Source organism: Pristiophorus japonicus, unplaced genomic scaffold (genome assembly GCF_044704955.1).
Source record: "Pristiophorus japonicus isolate sPriJap1 unplaced genomic scaffold, sPriJap1.hap1 HAP1_SCAFFOLD_1176, whole genome shotgun sequence".
Lineage (NCBI taxonomy): Eukaryota > Metazoa > Chordata > Chondrichthyes > Pristiophoridae > Pristiophorus > Pristiophorus japonicus.
The window spans coordinates 2,667-20,687 of NW_027250838.1; the positions used below are offsets into that span (position 1 = coordinate 2,667).

An 18,021-nucleotide genomic window follows, 5' to 3' on the forward strand; every position below is an offset into this window, starting at 1 on the left:
CTTTCTGGAATACACTTGATTTCAACACTTTCCAAAGCCCGTTTAAACATTTCCCATTGTTGATTTAGAGTTTTGTTTGACAAAATATTCCTTCCATTCACTCTGGTCAAAACCGATTCAAAGCGTTATAATTTTCCAGTGGTTACTGCTTAAATAAAACAGCTATCCTGCTTTAACATCATTGAGAATAAACACAGCAGAGAGGAGCTAAACACTCGGGACATGCTGAGCAATCTGGGTGTATACAGATGCTCCAACATGTGTCAACATGCTTTGACAAAGACAAGTCTCTACACCCCCAGCGCAGGAGAGAGCACTAAACAAACCGCATTACCTCAGCCGCTTGTCCTGACAGATGTGACACCTCCTCACCCCCTCCATCCCATCCTCAACATTCCTCAGACCTTGTTGATGACATGGTATCAGCCACAGAGCAGAGCAGAGTCCCTCAGGCATCACCCCCATCCCTCGAGGTGAATGCTGGGCCTGCACTCTGCTCCCTGCTGACAGCACAGAGACCGCCCAGGGAACAGGCATGCTGGGACACCCCAGCTCAGCCCACCCGATCGCACTGGGTGCATTACTCCAAGTTCTGAATACCTACTGTTTCACAACCAACTTCCTCACAGCAAACTAAATCTTGGCTAAAGTGACCGTAAATCCATCAGTAACGTCCGTTCCAAACACTCCAAATGCACCCCGTTTGTTTATAACCTGGTGCTGGCTCAGTCACTGTTCTGTGAATGAATTTTACATGAATACAAAACAGAAAGAGACAGAATGATGAGCTAAGCAAACACGAGCCACTCACCAGTAGCAGTTAGGACTCAGGCCCTCCACAAACTACCCTGTGATCGCCATCTCTGGAACAATCAGCCATTTCACAAACCAATGTTTTTAGCATAACTTTTTGTTCAACTGTGAAACCACGAGTAAGCGAGCAAGCGATTAAAGTGCACTCACTGCCGAGAAGTATTTCCCATTAACCTTATCCTCAACACTGAGCTGCAATAGATTTACAAACAGGAGATACCCACTGAGGGAGAGCCACCCCTCTCTTCCACCCCCCCCCACCACCCAGAGGGAGAGCCACCCCTCTCTCTCCCCCCCCCCCCACCCAGAGGGAGAGCCACCCCTCTCTTCCACCCCCCACCACCCAGAGGGAGAGCCACCCCTCTCTCTCCCCCCCCCCCACCCAGAGGGAGAGCCACCCCTCTCTCTCTCCCCCCCCCCCACCCAGAGGGAGAGCCACCCCTCTCCCACCCAGAGGGAGAGCGACCCCTTCCCCCGCCCCACCCAGGAGAGCCTTCCCCCCGCCCACCCAGAGGGAGAGCCTTCCCCCCGCCCCCACCCCAACCAGAGGGAGAGCCTTCCCCCCGCCCCCACCCCACCCAGTGGGAGAGCCTTCCCTCCGCCCCCCCCAACCCCCCCACCACCATCCACCCAGGAGAGCCTTTCTTACTCCCCCACCGAGGGATAACCTTCCCTCCCATCCAGAGGGATAACCTTCCCTTCCCCCCCCATCCAGAGGTATAACCTTCTCTCTCCCAACCCACCCCTGGCCAGTCTCATCCCTCCCACTGCCATTGTCATATCTTTCTGTAACTGCTGGCCCTGGGGTGAGGCAGGAGGGGATTGAAGGGATTCAGCTACATCAACCCAACAGGCTGACGAATCAGAACAGCCAACCCCAATTGTGAACAGGAAAGGTTATTCGGTGGCACGGGATTGTAAAGAGCGGGATGATTGAGCCACTGTAGGAGTGCAGTGCTGACAGACTTTGGAAGGATACTGCAGCCTGCCCACACTGGTTAGGAGCAATGGTAAGCAGCGCACGGACCTACCTTTATAGTTGCGTATTCGGGCTCATAGTCCTCTTTCCACAGGTCCTGCTCATAGTAGTACAGGCCATCATTGATGACCTTACCAAACTCGGACGTCAGTTTTGCCCTGGAGACGTGATTCCCTGTCCTGTCCCCACCGGGATGTTTCCTCAAGTACGGAGGGGTCTGAGTCACAATCAGAATCTTGTTCACATCGTGATCATCAATTTCACAGTCGGAATCTTCATCCGACCAGTCAGTGAACGTGTTCTTGCGTCCGACCATCTGCTCCATCTCCTCGTCAAACATGAAGTCGAGTTCCTCTTGTTCCTCTTGGTCCGGCTTCAAAGATGTTTGTGATTTGAGTTCCTCCGGTTTCTGAAGCATACAGAATCACCATAACTCTATCAGTCTGTGCTTCAATATTCTGCACCCAGAATTCATTTCTATAATTTGTAAATTAAAAGTCCACAATAGTAATAATCAATTCTGTATCAACAAAATTAAACGTCAAAGATGTTAATGAGTAAAATATACAGATCTGCATTTGGCCTTTCACGGCACGGCAAGGCAGTAACCGATCCGAACCCAAACCTACCCCCTCGGGTATATCGAACCTGAACCCTCCCCCTCGGGTACATCACACCTGAACCCTCCCCCTCGGGTATATCGAACCTGAACCCGCCCCCTCGGGTATATCACACCTGAACCCCCCCCTCGGGTACATCACACCTGAACCCTCCCCCTCGGGTATATCGAACCTGAACCCTCCCCCTCGGGTACATCACACCTGAACCCTCCCCCTCGGGTACATCACACCTGAACCCTCCCCCTCGGGTACATCACACCTGAACCGCCCCCCCTCGGGTACATCACACCTGAACCCTCCCCCTCGGGTATATCGAACCTGAACCCGCCCCCTCGGGTATATCGAACCTGAACCCTCCCCCTCGGGTACATCACACCTGAACCCGCCCCCTCGGGTACATCACACCTGAACCGCCCCCCCTCGGGTACATCACACCTGAACCCTCCCCCTCGGGTATATCGAACCTGAACCCGCCCCCTCGGGTATATCGAACCTGAACCCTCCCCCTCGGGTACATCACACCTGAACCGCCCCCCCTCGGGTACATCACACCTGAACCCCCCCCCCCCCTCGGGTACATCACACCTGAACCGCCCCCCCTCGGGTACATCACACCTGAACCCCCCCCCCCCCCTCGGGTACATCACACCTGAACCCTCCCCCTCGGGTATATCGAACCTGAACCCGCCCCCTCGGGTATATCACACCTAAACCCCCCCCCTCGGGTACATCACACCTGAACCGCCCCCCTCGGGTATATCACACCTGAACCCCCCCCCCCCTCGGGTACATCACACCTGAAACCGTCCCCTCGGGTACATCACACCTGAAACCGTCCCCTCGGGTACATCACACCTGAACCCCCCCACCCCCCTCGGGTACATCACACCTTAACCCTCCCCCTCGGGTATATCGAACCTGAACCCGCCCCTCGGGTATATCACACCTGAACCCTCCCCTCGGGTATATCACACCTAAACCCTCCCCTCGGGTATATCACACCTGAACCCTCCCCTCGGGTATATCACACCTGAACCCCCCCCCCCTCGGGTATATCACACCTGAACCCCCCCCCCCCCCCCTCGGGTATATCACACCTGAACCCACCCCCTCGGGTATATCATAAGAACATAAGAATTAGGAACAGGAGTAGGCCATCTAGCCCCTCGAGCCTTCTCCGCCATTCAACAAGATCATGGCTGATCTGGCCGTGGACTCAGCTCCACTTACCCGCCCTCTCCCCGTAACCCTTAATTCCCTGATTGGTTAAAAATCTATCTTTGACTTGAAAACAATGAGCTAGCCTCAACTGCTTCCTTGGGCAGAGAATTCCACAGATTCACAACCCTCTGGGAGAAGAACCCAAACCTACCCCCTCGGGTACATCACACCTGAACCCCCCCCTCGGGTACATCACACCTGAACCCCCCCCTCGGGTATATCACACCTGAACCCGCCCCCTCGGGTATATCACACCTGAACCCGCCCCCTCGGGTATATCACACCTGAACCCTCCACCTCGGGTATATCACACCTGAACCCCCCCCTCGGGTATATCACACCTGAACCCTCCCCCTCGGGTATATCACACCTGAACCCTCCCCCTCGGGTATATCACACCTGAACCCTCCCCCCCTCGGGTATATCACACCTGAACCCCCCCCCTCGGGAAAATCACACCTGAACCCTCCCCCTCGGGTACATCACACCTGAACCCCCCCCCTCGGGAAAATCACACCTGAACCCTCCCCCTCGGGTATATCACACCTGAACCCGCCCCCTCGGGTATATCACACCTGAACCCTCCCCTCGGGTATATCACACCTGAACCCTCCCCCTCGGGTACATCACACCTGAACCCCCCCCCTCGGGAAAATCACACCTGAACCCGCCCCCTCGGGTATATCACACCTGAACCCTCCCCCTCGGGTATATCACACCTGAACCCGCCCCCTCGGGTATATCACACCTGAACCCTCCCCCTCGGGTACATCACACCTGAACCCCCCCCCTCGGGAAAATCACACCTGAACCCTCCCCTCGGGTATATCACACCTGAACCTACCCCCTCGGGTATATCACACCTGAACCCTCCCCCTCGGGTACATCACACCTGAACCCCCCCCCTCGGGAAAATCACACCTGAACCCTCCCCCTCGGGTATGACACACCTGAACCCGCCCCCTCGGGTATATCACACCTGAACCCTCCCCCTCGGGTATATCACACCTGAACCCTCCCCCTCGGGTACATCACACCTGAACCCCCCCCTCGGGAAAATCACACCTGAACCCGCCCCCTCGGGTATATCACACCTGAACCCTCCCCCTCGGGTATGACACACCTGAACCCGCCCCCTCGGGTATATCACACCTGAACCTGCCCCCTCGGGTATATCACACCTGAACCCTCCCCCTCGGGTATATCACACCTGAACCCGCCCCCTCGGGTATATCACACCTGAACCCGCCCCCTCGGGTATATCACACCTGAACCCGCCCCCTCGGGTATATCACACCTGAACCCTCCCCTCGGGTATATCACACCTGAACCCGCCCCCTCGGGAAAATCACACCTGAACCCGCCCCCTCGGGTATATCACACCTGAACCCGCCCCCTCGGGTACATCACACCTGAACCCCCCCCCTCGGGTATGACACACCTGAACCCGCCCCCTCGGGAAAATCACACCTGAACCCGCCCCCTCGGGTATATCACACCTGAACCCTCCACCTCGGGTATATCACACCTGAACCCGCCCTCTCGGGTATATCACACCTGAACCCTCCCCTCGGGTATATCACACCTGAACCTGCCCCCTCGGGTATGACACACCTGAACCCGCCCCCTCGGGTATGACACACCTGAACCCGCCCCCTCGGGAAAATCACACCTGAACCCGCCCCCTCGGGTATATCACACCTGAACCCTCCACCTCGGGTATATCACACCTGAACCCGCCCTCTCGGGTATATCACACCTGAACCCTCCCCTCGGGTATATCACACCTGAACCCGCCCCCTCGGGTATATCACACCTGAACCCGCCCCCTCGGGTATATCACACCTGAAGCTATATTCTCTCATATATCGCCTGCTCCACAGACTGACCACTGAAATACTGATTCTGCAGTTTTGTTTTGAATTTATCCCTTCAGCCACTGGCCGTACCCTCTGGTCCTACTGCCCTGGACGAGGTGCAATATACCATATTCTTGTATTCATAGCATTAGGCTTCGGTTTAATCTCACATGATTACATTTTTGCTTTCTTTTTACTATCTAATGGCTTGTGGATTTGTACTGTAGCTAGAAATAATGAAATGGTTAAAGGTGTTCTGAATGCTTTAGGGTTTGATGTGTCAGGGTACAATTTAGCGGACTGCTGTATCAGCTTCTGCTGAAAGTGCAAGATGAGTGATTCGTGTCTGTTTGACTAAACTTTGTGAATACATTGTGAAACGAGATAGCCAAGATAGTCTTGAGATAACAAAATGGACAAAGAGGCCAAGATGAGTTACATGCTTACTGGTAAACATGTTTTGTAGGAGCTCTCTCATTTCCGGGAGTTTCTTGTCCACATCAAACATGTCACAATGAATCACAAGAACATAAGAAATAGGAGCAGGAGTCGGCCACATGGCCCCTCGAGTCTGCTCTGCCATTCAATAAGATCATGGCTGATCATCATACTCAACTCCACTTTCTTGGCCGATCCCCATATCCCTCGATTCCCCTACAGTCGAAAAATCTATTCACCTCACGACAGAGCTCCCACAGCCCACTGAGGTAGAGAATGCAAAGATTCACAACCCTCTGCGTGAAGAAATTCCTCATCATCTCAGTCCTAAATGGACGACCCCTTATCCTGAGACCCCGGTTCTAAACTCCCCAGCCAGGGGGAAACAAATTCTCAGCATCTACCCTGTCAATCCCCCTCGGAATCTTGTATGTTTCAGTGAGAACACCTCTCATTCTTCTGAACTCGAGAGGATTGGCCCAGTCTACTCAATCATTTTGGACAATGTGCGTGACTAGAGCATGATAAAGATCTGAGCTTTATCTCATTCGTACTAAGGTGGATGAATTAACTGCGCAGCTAGCTCTTAACGGATATGATGTAATTGGGATTACGGAGATTTGGCTCCAGGGTAACCAAGGCTGTGAACTCAACATTCAGGGGTATTCAATATTCAGGAAGGACAGACAGAAAGGTAACATAGAAAATATGTGCAGGAGTACGCCATTCGAGCCTGCACCACCATTCAATATGATGGTGATCATTCCCTCAGTACCCCTTTCCTGCTTTCTCTCTACCCCTTGATCCCTTTAGCCGTAAGGGCCATATCTAACACCCTCTTGAATATATCCAATGAACTGGCATCAACAACTCTCTGCGGAAGGGAATTCCACAGGTTAACAACTCTGAGTGAAGAAGTTTCTCCTCATCTCAGTCCTAAATGGCTTACCCCTTATCCTTAGACTGTGTCCCCTTGTTCTGGACTTCCCCAACATCATGAATATTCTTCCTGAGTCTAACCTGTCCCGTCCCGTCAGAATTTTCAATGTTTCTATGAGATCCCCTCTCATCCTTCTAAATTCCAGTGAATACAAGCCCAGTCGATCCAGTCTCTCCTCATATGTCAGTCCTGCCATCCCGGGAATCAGTCTGGTGAACCTTCACTGCACTCCCTCAATAGCAAGAATGTCCTTCCTCAGATTAGGAGACCAAAACTGAACACAATATTCCAGGCGAGGCCTCACCAAGGCCCTGTACAACTGCAGTAAGACCTCCCTGCTCCTATACTCAAATCCCCTCGCTATGAAGGCCAACATACCATTTGCCTTCTTCACCGCCTGCTGTACCTGCATGCCAACTTTCAATGACTGATGTACCATGACACCCAGGTCTCATTGCACCTCCCCTTTTCCTAATCTGCCGCCATTCAGATAATATTCTGCCTTCGTATTTTTGCTACCAAAGTGGATAACCTCACATTTATCCACATTATACTGCATCTGCCATGCGTTTGCCCACTCACCTAACCTGTCCAAGTCACCCTGCAGCCTCTTAGCGTCCTCCTCACAGCTCACACCGCCACCCAGCTTAGTGTCATCTGCTAACCTGGAGATATTACATTCAATTCCTTCATCTAAATCATTAATGTATATTGTAAATAGCTGGGGTCCCAGCACTGAACCCTGCGGCACCCCACTAGTCACTGCCTGGCATTCTGAAAAGGACCCGTTTATCCCGACTCTCTGCCTCCTGTCTGCCAACCAGTTCTCTATCCAAGTCAGTTCATTACCTCCCAATACCTTGTGCTTTAATTTTGCACACCAATCTCGTGTGGGACCTTGTCAAAAGTCTTTTGAAAGCCCAAATACACCACATCCACTAGTTCTCCCTTATCCACTCTACCAGTTACATCCTCAAAAAATTCTACAAGATTTGTCAAGCATGATTTCCCTTTCATAAATCCATGCTGACTTGGACCGATCCTGTTACTGCTTTCCAAATGCGCTGCTATTACATCTTTAATAATTGATTCCAACATTTTCCCCACTAGGAAAAGGAGGTGGGGTAGCATTACTGGTTAAAAAGAGATTAATGCAATAGTAAGGAAGGACATTAGCCTGGATGATCTGGAATCGGTATGGGTGGAGCTGCTGAATACCAAAGGGCAGCAAACGCTAGTGCGAGTTGTGTACAGACCACCAAACAGTAGCAGTGAGGTTGGGGATGGCATCATACAGGAAATTAGGGATGTGTGCAATAAAGGTACAGCAGTTATCATGGGTGACTTTAATCTACATATAGATTGGGCTCACCAAACTGGTAGCAATACGGTGGAGGAGGATTTCCTGGAGTGTATAAGGGATAGTTTTCTAGACCAATATGTCAAGGAATCAACTCGAGAGCTGGCCATCCTAGACTGGGTGTTATGTAATGAGAGGATTAATTAGCAATCTTGTTGTTCAAGGCCCCGCTGGGGAAGAGTGACCATAATATGGTAGAATTCTTTATTGAGATGGAGTGTGACAGTTAATTCACAGACTAGGTTCCTGAACTTAAAGGTAACTTCGATGGTATGAGATGTGAATTGGCTAGAATAAACTGGCGAATGATACTCAAAGGGTTGACTGTGGATAGGCAATGGCAAACATTTAAAGATCACATGGATGAACTTCAACAATTGTTACATCCCTGTCTGGAGTAAAAATAAAACGGGGAAGGTAGCTCAACCGTGGCTAACAAAGGAAATTAAGGAAGAGGCATATAAATTGGCTAGAAAAAGCAGCAAACCTGATGACTGGGAGAAATTTAGAATTCAGCAGAGGAGGACAAAGGTTTTAATTAGGAGGGGGAAAATAGAGTATGAGAGGAAGCTTGCAGGGAACATAAAAACTGACTGCAAAAGCTTCTACAGATATGTGAAGAGAAAAAGATTACTGAAGACAAATGTAGGTCCCTTGCAGTCAGAATCACGTGAATTTATAATGGGGAACAAAGAAATGGCAGACCAGTTAAACAAATACTTTGGTTGTGTCTTCATTAAGGAAGACACAAATAACTTTCCGGAAATACTAGGGGACCGAGAGTCTAGTGAGAAGGAAGAACTGAAGGAAATCCTTATTAGTCAGGAAATTGTGTTATGGAAATTGATGGAATTGAAGGTCGATAAATCCCCAGGGCCTGATAGTCTGCATGCCAGAGTACTTCAGGAAGTGGCCCTAGAAATAGTGGATGTATTGGTAGTCATTTTCCAACATTCTATAGACTCTGGATCAGTTCCTATGGATTGGAGGGTAGCTAATGTAACACCACTTTTTAAAAAAAGAAGAGAGAAAACAGGGAATTATAGACCGGTTAGCCTAACATCAGTAGTGGGTAAAATGTTGGAATCAATTATTAAAGATGTAATAGCAGCGCATTTGGAAAGCAGTGACCGGATCGGTCCAAGTCAACATGGATTTATGAAAGGGAAATCATGCTTGACAAATCTTCTGGAATTTTTTTGAGAATGTAACTAGTAGAGTGGACAAGGGAGAACCAGTGGATGTGGTGTATTTGGACTTTCAAAAGGCTTTTGATAAAGTCCCACAAAAGAAGCTAGTGTGCAAAATTAAACCACATGGTATTAGGGGTGATGTACTGACGTGGATAGAGAACTGGTTGGCAGATAGGAAGCAAAGAGTAGCAATAAACAGGTCCTTTTCAGAATGGCAGGCAGTGACTAGTGGGGTACCGCAAGGTTCAGTGCTGGGACCCCAGCTATTTACAACATACATTAATGATTTAGACGAAGGAATTGAATGTAATATCTCCAAGTTTGCAGGTGACACTAAGCTGGGTGACAGTGTGAGCTGTGAGGAGGATGCTTAGAGGCTGCAGGGTGACTTGGACAGGTTAGATGAGTGGGCAAATGCATGGCAGATGCAGTATAATGTGGATAAATGTGAGGTTATCCACTTTGGTGGCAAAAACAGAAAGGCAGAATAGGAAAAGGGGAGGTGCAACGAGACCTGGGTGTCATGGTACATCAGTCATTGAAAGTTGGCATGCAGGTATAGCAGGTGGTGAAGAAGGCAAATGGCATGTTGGCCTTCATAGCGAGAGGATTTGAGTATAGGAGCAGGGAGGTCTTACTGCAGTTGTACAGGGCCTTGGTGAGGCCATATCTTGAATAGTGTGTACAGTTTTGGTCTCCTAATCTGAGGAAGGACATTCTTGCTATTGAGGGAGTGCAGCGAAGGTTCACCAAACTGATTCCTGGGATGGCAGGACTGACATATGAGGAGAGACTAGATCGACTAGGCTTATATTCACTGGAATTTAGGAGAGAGGGAATCTCATAGAAACATATAAAATTCTGACGGGATTGGACAGGTTAGATACAGGAAGATTGTTCCCGATGTTGGGGAAGTCCAGAACCAGGGGTCACAGTCTAAGGATAAGGGGTAAGCCATTTAGGACCGAGATGAGGAGAAACTTCTTCACTCAAGAGAATTGTGAACCTGTGGAATTCTCTACCACAGAAAGTTGTTGAGGCCAGTTCATTAGATATATTCAAAAGGGAGTTAGATATGGCCCTTACAGCTAAAGGGATCAAGGGGTATGGAGAGAAAGCAGGAAAGGGGCACTGAGGGAATGATCAGCCATGATCTTATTGAATGGTGGTGCAGGTTCGAAGGGCCGAATGGCCTACTCCTGCACCTATTCTCTATGTTTCTATGTCACAATTTGGAGAGAGTACGGAACGAAAGGCTGAACCAAGGTTACATCTCTAACCAGATGGGAAACGGGGTAATCTTGTTTATTTCTCGATATCTACTGCTTAGCGATACAGTGTGTGTGTCAAAGACTTGGTTGAACATGGGAACAGTAGCAAAATGGTTATGTTATTGGACGAGTAATGCAGAGGTCTGGACGACAGTTCAAATCCCACCACGGCAGCTAGAGAATTTAAATTCAGTTAATTAAATAAATCGGGAATAAAAAGCTCGTGTCACTAATGGTGACCATAAAACTACCGGATTGTTGTTAAAACCCATTGGGTTCACTCATGTCCTTTAGGGAAGGAAATCTGCTGTCCTTACCTGCAGGTGGCCCCACCCCTCTAACCCCCCCTCCCCATCCATCTATTCCCCGCCCCCCATATCCCTCTCACGCCCCCCATATCCCTCTAACCTCCGCCCCCATATCCCTCTAACCCCCGCCCCCATATCCCTCTAACACCCGCCCCCCCATATCCCTCCAACCCCCGACCCCCATATCCCTCTAACACTCCCCCCCCATATCCCTCTAACACTCCCCCCCCATATCCCTCTAACACTCCCCCCCCATATCCCTCTAACACTCCCTCCCCCCCCCATATCCCTCTAACACTCCCCCCCCCCCCCATATCCCTCTAACACTCCCCCCCCCCCATATCCCTAACACTCCCCCCCCCATATCCCTCTAACACCCGCCCCCCCATATCCCTCCAACCTCTGCCCCCCCATATCCCTCTAACCCCCGACCCCCATATCCCTCTAACACTCCCCCCCCATATCCCTCTAACACTCCCCCCCCATATCCCTCTAACACTCCCCCCCCATATCCCTCTAACACTCCCCCCCCATATCCCTCTAACACTCCCCCCCCATATCCCTCTAACACTCCCCCCCCATATCCCTCTAACACTCCCCCCCCATATCCCTCTAACACTCCCCCCCCCATATCCCTCTAACACTCCCCCCCCCCATATCCCTCTAACACTCCCCCCCCCCCCATATCCCTCTAACACTCCCCCCCCCCCCCCATATCCCTCTAACACTCCCCCCCCCATATCCCTCTAACACTCCCCCCCCATATCCCTCTAACACACCCCCCCCATATCCCTCTAACACTCCCCCCCCATATCCCTCTAACACTCCCCCCCCATATCCCTCTAACACTCCCCCCCCCATATCCCTCTAACACTCCCCCCCCCATATCCCTCTAAACCCCCCCCCATATCCCTCTAACCCCCGCCCCCCCATATCCCTCTAACCCCCGCCCCCCCATATCCCTCTAACCCCCGACCCCCATATCCCTCTAATCCCCGCCCCCCGATACATGTGGCCCCATCGCTCTAACACACCCACATCCCTCATGTGACTCCAGACCCACAGGAATGCAGCTGACTCTTAACTACCGAGCAAGACACTCAGTTGTAACAAATAAATAAAACAGCAATGAGTTGCAAACCAAATTTGTTGCCAGATTCGAATTCTGACAAAGGCGAATAGCTCATCATAGTTTCACACAATCCAGTCTCTTCAGAATCCCAAAAGCAGCAACCACCCCTCAACATGCCGAATTTACATAATTGCTCTTCACAATCCAATCCCTCCATCCCCTCAATTACTCTCGTTGCTTTCTCGATATCCTTTCAATAGTTGCAATATCCTTTCTGTACTGTGCTGTAATAGTATTCCGAGTGTGGTCACACCAATGATTTTTAAAATGGCAGGATCACCTCATTATTTCAGCACAATCTTGACTTTTCAATACATCCCAACAGCTGATGGGCTTTACTTACTGCCCCCCGAGCATTGTTGCGACAACATCCATTTATTGTCACAGGACCCCCAGATCTCCCAGTTTTCAAGCACATTACTTTTTTTTGCATTAACAATCCCTTCCTGGACATTTTGCCCCATAGGGTAAGGACGGCAGGTTTCCCTCTCCAAAAATGGACACTTGGGAACCAGTGGGCGATCTGACAGTCATGGCCAGTTTTACTGATTCCAGCTGTTTAATGATTCTTAAACTGCCGTGGTGTGATTTGAATTCACGATCTCCAAATCACTAGTCCAGTAATATAACCACGACACAACCGTCCCCATTCTGGTCACGGCTGATGATATTAACTGCTAAACAATCACACAGTGCTCCTCTAGCAGAGGTGCTGGGGAAAGCAGCAACAGAACAGATACACTGTACAGGGGGAGTGAGGGCCCAGAACCTGCGTAGGATAAACCAGGGAAGGTGGCTCAACCGTGGCTATCAAGGGAAATCAGGGATAGTATTAAAGACAAGGAAGTGGCATACAAATTGGCCAGAAATAGTAGCGAACCCAGGGACTGGGAGAAATTTAGAACTCAGCAGAGGAGGACAAAGGGTTTGATTAGGGCAGGGAAAATGGAGTACGACAAGAAGCTTGCAGGGAACATTAAGGCAGATTGCAAAAGTTTCTATAGATATGTAAAGAGAAAAAGGTTAGTAAAGACAAATGTAGGTCCCCTGCAGTCAGAATCAGGGGACGTCATAACGGGGAACAAAGAAATGGCGGACCAATTGAACAAGTACTTTGGTTTGGTATTCATTAAGGAGGATACAAACAACCTTCCGGATATAAAAGGGGTCAGAGGGTCTAGTAAGGAGGAGGAACTGAGGGAAATCCTGATTAGTCGGGAAATTGTGTTGGGGAAATTGATGGGATTGAAGGCCGATAAATCCCCAGGGCCTGATGGACTGCATCCCAGAGTACTTAAGGAGGTGGCCTTGGAAATAGCGGATGCATTGACAGTCATTTTCCAACATTCCAAAGACTCTAAATCAGTTCCTATGGAGTGGAGGGTAGCCAATGTAACCCCACTTTTTAAAAAAAGGAGGGAGAGAAAACAGGGAATTATAGACCAGTCAGCCTGACATCGGTAGTGGGTAAAATGATGGAATCAATTATTAAGGATGTCATAGCAGCGCATTTGGAAAGAGGTGACATGATAGGTCCAAATCAGCATGATTTGTGAAAGGGAAATCATGCTTGACAAATCTTCTGGAATTTTTTGAGGATGTTTCCAGTAGAGTGGACAAGGGAGAACCAGTTGATGTGGTATATTTGGACTTTCAGAAGGCTTTCGACAAGGTCCCACACAAGAGATTAATGTGCAAAGTTAAAGCACATGGGATTGGGGGTAGTGTGCTGACATGGATTGAGAACTAGTTGGCAGACAGGAAGCAAAGAGTCGGAGTAAATGGGTACTTTTCAGAATGGCAGGCAGTGACTAGTGGGGTACCACAAGGTTCTGTGCTGGGGCCCCAGCTGTTTACATTGTACATTAATGATTTAGACGAGGGGATTAAATGTAGTATCTCTAAATTTGCGGATGACACTAAATTGGGTGGCAGTGTGAGCTGCGAGGAGGATGCTATGAGGCTGCAGTGTGACTTGGATAGGTTAGGGAGTGGGCAAATGCATGGCAGATGAAGTATAATGTGGATAAATGTGAGGTTATCCACTTTGGTGGTAAAAACAGAGAGACAGACTATTATCTGAATGGTGACAGAGTAGGAAAAGGGGAGGTGCAACGAGACCTGGGTGTCATGGTACATCAGTCATTGAAGGTTGGCATGCAGGTACAGCAGGTGGTTAAGAAAGCAAATGACATGTTAGCCTTCATAGCGAGGGGATTTGAGTACAGGGGCAGGGAGGTGTTACTACAGTTGTACAGGGCCTTGGTGAGGCCACATCTGGAGTATTGTGTACAGTTTTGGTCTCCTAACTTGAGGAAGGACATTCTTGCTATTGAGGGAGTGCAGCGAAGGTTCACCAAACTGATTCCCGGGATGCGGGACTGACATATCAAGAAAGACTGGATCAACTGGGCTTGTATTCACTGGAGTTCAGAAGAATGAGAGGGGATCTCATAGAAACATTTAAAATTCTGACGGGTTTAGACAGGTTAGATGCAGGAAGAATGTTCCCAATGTTGGGGAAGTCCAGAACCAGGGGTCACAGTCTAAGGATAAGGGGTAAGCAATTTAGGACCGAGATGAGGAGAAACTTCTTCACCCAGAGAGTGGTGAACCTGTGGAATTCTCTACCACAGAAAGTTGTTGAGGCCAATTCACTAAATATATTCAAAAAGGAGTTAGATGAAGTCCTTGCTACTAGGGGGATCAAGGGGTATGGTGAGAAAGCAGGAATGGGGCACTGAAGTTGCATGATCAGCCATGAACTCATTGAATGGTGGTGCAGGCTAGAAGGGCCGAATGGCCTGCTCCTGCACCTATTTTCTATATTTCTATGGCAGGGCCCCGAGGGGAGCCCGAGACAGGGCCCTGAGCGGGTGCGGTGCAGAGCCGAGTCAGTGCCCCGGGGGGCGGGGGGAGGGGAGACATGTCGTCCACACCAGGACAGGGGGGCCCGGGGGGACTCGGCAACGTACCTTTGGTTTTGCAGGAGCTGGCCGGTGGCGTTTCTTCACCTCTATCCACGTGTCAGAGTCCAGGTCTGGGAGGCTAGTGGAAAGGCCTTTTGGCAAAGTCTTCAGATTACTGGGCTCCTCAGTCTTGGAACTTGAAGCGCTGCCTGCTCGGGGAGATCCCGGAGCAGACTCTGTAACAGAGAGAGGTGTTACATTCCGCCACATATACTGGAAGCAGGCAATAATATCCTCACGCCCCATCCCTCCAACCGCCAAACCCCTCCATCCCTCTCTCTAACTACCTCCATCTCTCTCTCTAACCTCCCCCCATCCCTCTCTCTAACCCCCCCCTCATCCCTCTCTCTAACCCTCCCCCCATCCCTCTCTCTAACCCTCCCCCCCCCATCCCTCTCTCTAAACCCCCCCCATCCCTCTCTCTTACCCCCCCCTCATCCCTCTCTCTAACCCTCCCCCCATCCCTCTCTCTAACCCCCCCCATCCCTCTCTCTAACCCCCCCCATCCCTCTCTCTAACCCCCCCCATCCCTCTCTCTAACCCCCCCCCCCCCATCCCTCTCTCTAACCCCCCCCATCCCTCTCTCTAACCCCCCCCATCCCTCTCTCTAACCCCCCCCATCCCTCTCTCTAACCCCCCCCATCCCTCTCTCTAACCCCCCCCATCCCTCTCTCTAACCCCCCCCATCCCTCTCTCTAACCCCCCCATCCCTCTCTCTAACCCCCCCCCCCCCAATCCCTCTCTCTAACCCCCCCCCATCCCTCTCTCTAACCCCCCCCCATCCCTCTCTCTAACCCCCCCCATCCCTCTCTCTAACTACCCCCATCCCTCTATCTAACCTCCCCCCATCCCTCTCTCTAACCTCCCCCCATCCCTCTCTCTAACCTCCCCCCATCCCTCTCTCTAACCTCCCCCCCATCCCTCTCTCTAACCTCTACCCCATCCCTCTCTCTAACCCCCCCCTCTCTCCTCCAATCCCTCTCTCTTACCCCCCCCTCATCCCTCTCTCTAACCCTCCCCCCATCCCTCTCTCTAACCCCCCCCATCCCTCTCTCTAACCCCCCCCATCCCTCTCTCTAACCCCCCCCATCCCTCTCTCTAACCCCCCCCCCCCCATCCCTCTCTCTAACCCCCCCCATCCCTCTCTCTAACCCCCCCATCCCTCTCTCTAACTACCCCCATCCCTCTATCTAACCTCCCCCCATCCCTCTCTCTAACCTCCCCCCATCCCTCTCTCTAACCTCCCCCCATCCCTCTCTCTAACCTCCCCCCCATCCCTCTCTCTAACCTCTACCCCATCCCTCTCTCTAACCTCTACCCCATCCCTCTCTTTAACCTCCACCCCATCCCTCTCTCTAACCTCTCACCATCCCTCTCTCTAAGCCTCCCATCCCTCTCTCTAACCCCCTCCATCCCTCTCTCTAACCCCCCATCCCTCTCTCTAATCCCCCATCCCTCTCTCTAATCCCCCATCCCTCTCTCTAATCCCCCATCCCTCTCTCTAATCCCCCATCCCTCTCTCTACCATCCCTCTCTCTAATCCCCCATCCCTCTCTCTAATCCCCCATCCCTCTCTCTAATCCCCATCCCCTCTCTAATCCCCCATCCCTCTCTCTAATCCCCCATCCCTCTCTCTAATCCCCCATCCCTCTCTCTAATCCCCCATCCCTCTCTCTAATCCCCCATCCCTCTCTCTAATCCCCCATCCCTCTCTCTAATCCCCCATCCCTCTCTCTAATCCCCCATCCCTCTCTCTAATCCCCCATCCCTCTCTCTAATCCCCCATCCCTCTCTCTAATCCCCATCCCTCTCTCTAATCCCCCATCCCTCTCTCTAATCCCCCATCCCTCTCTCTAATCCCCCATCCCTCTCTCTAATCCCCCATCCCCCTCTCTAATCCCCCATCCCCTCTCTAATCCCCCATCCCCCTCTCTAATCCCCCATCCCTCTCTCTAATCCCCCATCCCTCTCTCTAATCCCCCATCCCTCTCTCTAATCCCCCATCCCTCTCTCTAATCCCCCATCCCTCTCTCTAATCCCCCATCCCTCTCTCTAATCCCCCATCCCTCTCTCTAATCCCCCATCCCTCTCTCTAATCCCCCATCCCTCTCTCTAATCCCCCATCCCTCTCTCTAAACCCCCATCCCTCTCTCTAAACCCCCCATCCCTCTCTAAACCCCCCATCCCTCTCTCTAAACCCCCCCATCCCTCTCTAAACCCCCCCCATCCCCCTCTCTAAACCCCCTCATCCCTCTCTCTAACCCCCTCATCCCTCTCTAACCCCCCCTCATCCCTCTCTAACCCCCCCTCATCCCTCTCTCTAACCACCCCCCATCCCTCTCTCTAACCCTAGCCCCCATCCCTCTCTCTAACCCTAGCCCCCCATCCCTCTCTCTAACCCCCCCCTCATCCCTCTCTCTAACCCCCCCATCCTCTCTCTAACCCCCCCATCCCTCTCTCTAACTACCCCCATCCCTCTCTCTAACTACCCCCATCCCTCTCTCTAACCCCATCCCTCTCTCTAACCCCCCCTCATCCCTCTCTCTAACCCCCCCCTCATCCCTCTCTCTAACCACCCCCCATCCCTCTCTCTAACCCACCCCCATCCCTCTCTCTAACCACCCCCCATCCCTCTCTCTAACCCTCCATCCCTCTCTCTAACCCCCATCCCTCTCTCTAACCCCCCATCCTCTCTCTAATCCCCCCCATCCCTCTCTCTAATCCTCCCCATCCCTCTCTCTAATCCCCCCCATCCCTCTCTCTAATCCCCCCCCATCCCTCTCTCTAATCCCCCCCATCCCTCTCTCTAATCCCCCCATCCCTCTCTCTAATCCCCCCCATCCCTCTCTCTAATCCCCCCATCCCTCTCTCTAATCCCCCCCATCCCTCTCTCTAATCCCCCCCATCCCTCTCTCTAA

General features: G+C 51.4%; 2 protein-coding genes across 2 annotated transcripts; one reads left to right on the forward strand and one right to left on the reverse strand.

Moving 5' to 3' along the window:
- Window positions 1-1,844: 1,844 nt before the first annotated feature.
- LOC139242030 (la-related protein 1-like) lies at window positions 1,845-15,349 on the reverse strand (the record flags this gene model as incomplete). The annotated part of the gene is made up of 2 exons (XM_070870158.1): window positions 15,110-15,349; window positions 1,845-2,201 (listed from the first exon to the last, which is right to left on the reverse strand). Coding segments are annotated over exons 1-2 (597 nt in total), but the record flags the coding sequence as incomplete, so codon positions are not given.
- On the forward strand, window positions 2,656-4,529 carry LOC139242028 (uncharacterized; the record flags this gene model as incomplete). The annotated part of the gene is made up of 3 exons (XM_070870157.1): window positions 2,656-2,748; window positions 3,046-3,108; window positions 4,452-4,529. Coding segments are annotated over 3 exons (234 nt in total), but the record flags the coding sequence as incomplete, so codon positions are not given.
- Window positions 15,350-18,021: the final 2,672 nt, after the last annotated feature.